Source organism: Aedes albopictus, chromosome 2, assembly GCF_035046485.1.
Source record: "Aedes albopictus strain Foshan chromosome 2, AalbF5, whole genome shotgun sequence".
NCBI classification, from domain to species: domain Eukaryota; kingdom Metazoa; phylum Arthropoda; class Insecta; order Diptera; family Culicidae; genus Aedes; species Aedes albopictus.
The window spans coordinates 143,868,406-143,870,949 of record NC_085137.1 but is presented as its reverse complement, the minus strand read 5'-3'; the positions used below and the strand labels follow the sequence as shown (position 1 = coordinate 143,870,949).

Below are 2,544 nucleotides of genomic sequence, written 5' to 3'. Positions count from 1 at the left end.
CACTAAAGAAAATTCGATCGAGTCAAACAAGATGTTTGAGCATTGGTTTCTTTTTGGACAAATATTTAAACCTGTGTACTAACAGCTTAATGCAATATCATTGACCAACATCAGCATCCGTGGCTATTCCGAACCAAAGGATTTTCTTTTTGTTCACATTTCGCTAATGTATCCCTTACAGTCAGTGTGTTTTCATGGAATTAAAAAATTAAAACTTTTTAATTAACAATTTTTTCTCTCGTTTTCCCTGCCGCTGAAAGGACACCGCAGATGAGGTGCGTATGTAGAACGAAAGCTTCATTTATTCTCGAAGGACAAGACCACACAGACCCAAGCGTTTGTTTCAGCCCGAGTAGGTTTCATTTAATATTTTTTCTGTTATAAATTATTTCACATACAGCAAGCAGTAGCAGCCTGCAGTGGGAAAAAGGGAATTTAATGGAAGCCAATGCCTGTAGCGGTTTTGCGTTTCGTATGGCGTGATAATTAGCGAAATTTAATTATTCCGTCATGATTGATCACCGCCAGATGACATATGGCTTGCGGTGCGCCACTCCACTGGATCTGGGTCAACAGCTGTGAATTTTCCACTGGAATTCGTGTCCCAGCTTCTTCGGCTTCTTTCCCTTCCATGTGAAGACTTGCCCTACATGGCGGCACATGGTGGTGTTGGTTTTCCAGTTGTATATGCTTGTTTCATAGGGATGGAGACAACCATACGTGGTATCATACTTCCTTTCTCCGGCGTAGAGGTATTCTTTAAAATCTTTGTTCTGGATAGCGTAGTAGCCGTTCTTTAGGTCTTCGACCTTCCACAATATCTCGCTTGTGCTGTTCACGAAAGCTGATAGCTGCACCTTTCGCCGATCGTTATCTATCTGCACCGCCTTGTTCACTCGTAGATACATGGGAGCGATTTGATTCCTGACCGTGTAAATTCGATACTCCTTCCCACTCTTGTCAAAAATCCAGTCCTTATCGGTCAAACGTTCCCAGTTGTCGTAGTTGACGCTTCTATCGTATCCACTTTGATACTGACCAGCAAACATAAACCGTCTGTAGGCTACGTTTTCAATCTGAACGCAACCCAAAGGTGGCTCAGTTTTGGATAAAACTAAAGTGGCGGTCACTACTACCAGAATGATGATCGATTTTGAACACATAGTTGCGGTTCTCTTGACTGAAGTTACGACAGAATTAATGATGTCAAACAAGTCATTCCTGATTTATATAGCACTTGAAAGATAGAATTGCGAGGATGGGGATTCCATGTTATCTCGTGTAACTTGATTGGGACACATGTTCTAGCGAATGTTTCAGGAATCGATATCAGAGCACTCAACATTCGACTTCTGAGAATTGTTTTACCTGAACGGGAATCACTCAAATGGTTTGACATCTGGAATAGAGATTTCTTCTCAGTTCAACGTTCTCTACTATACAGGGTAAACTAATAACTTGCGTAATAACTTTTTAAGGGCTGGTAAGTACTGGTCATTCAAGGACTCAAACGAAGTCTTATTACCGAATTATTTACTCAGAAATAAAATCGATTTGTGTGATAAGGGGTGCACTTTTGCTGGGATTTGAACCCATATGAAAGTGATACTTTTTTATCTCACGCGATTTCTTGAACCTCTGAGGAAACGAAACAAGAACTGAACTGAAATCGATGCTTCATTGTCATTCATTGGCAATTGAATAAGACGACATGCACTAAATATTAAGGGTACGGGTATTGCCACAACAGTTTGAGCTTGATTGACCGCCGGGCGCCGGTAGATGCCGCATCAGTATTGCCAGACCAGCTAAAATCACTCACACAAGGAATCTATACCGGAGACTGAGCAGGCATCTTCAGTATGTGAGTGTTGGTGATCTTCTATTTTTAGGCGACAATGTCAGGTTGCAGGTCAATGTGAAGAAGGGAAAGGAAGTGATGATTGCAATCGTTTGTAACTACAGCAGACCAAATATACATCTGCGTTTGCACAAACTAGCATAAGGCTTTCTGACGATTAATCACCTTTATCTTTTTGGCTTCCGAGGAGGATATGTTTGTTTTCATAGGGAAACGTTTCCCTATGAAAACATTAAACAAGCAATTTCTATCTTCTGCTGCTGCTTGAAAGAGAAGGGTGATGAACGCCAAATTGCCTTATTGGGCAAGTTTGGCTGAGACATCGATTTTTGTGAATCGATTCGATTTGGACCAGCAGAATCGATTCACAGATTGAATCGAATGCTTTGAATCGATGTTTCCACATCGATTCGATATTATAAAATGTTGCGAAACCATAAAATTATTTGCAGCATGGAGTACAAATTCATGGGGTGATTTATTTGTCTAAATAAATTTAATATCTAAAATTGAGATTGTACATCGAACCGTCTTTGTAGGAATTCATGGATGAGCCCGAGGAGGAACTCCTAAAGAAATTCCTGGAGGAATTCCTGCAGGAAGATCTGAAGGAACCCCTGAAGGAATATCTGAAGGACTCCCTGGAGAAATTCTTGGATGAATGCCTGGAGCACATTCTGGAA

The 2,544-nt window shown here is 40.8% G+C and overlaps 1 protein-coding gene across 1 annotated transcript; it reads right to left on the bottom strand.

Annotated features, from left to right (window-relative positions):
- Positions 1-205: 205 nt before the first annotated feature.
- Positions 206-1,528, bottom strand: LOC115258505 (uncharacterized). Its single transcript, XM_029858628.2, has one exon. The coding sequence runs from the start codon at positions 1,161-1,163 to the stop codon at positions 570-572; it is 594 nt and encodes a 197-aa protein (XP_029714488.2). The 5' UTR covers positions 1,164-1,528; the 3' UTR covers positions 206-569.
- Between the last annotated feature and the right edge of the window lie 1,016 nt (positions 1,529-2,544).

Excerpts from the sequence above, each read along its gene's own strand:
- LOC115258505 (XM_029858628.2), bottom strand. The coding sequence starts at position 1,163 with ATGTGTTCAAAATCGATCATCATTCTGGTAGTAGTGACCGCCACTTTA.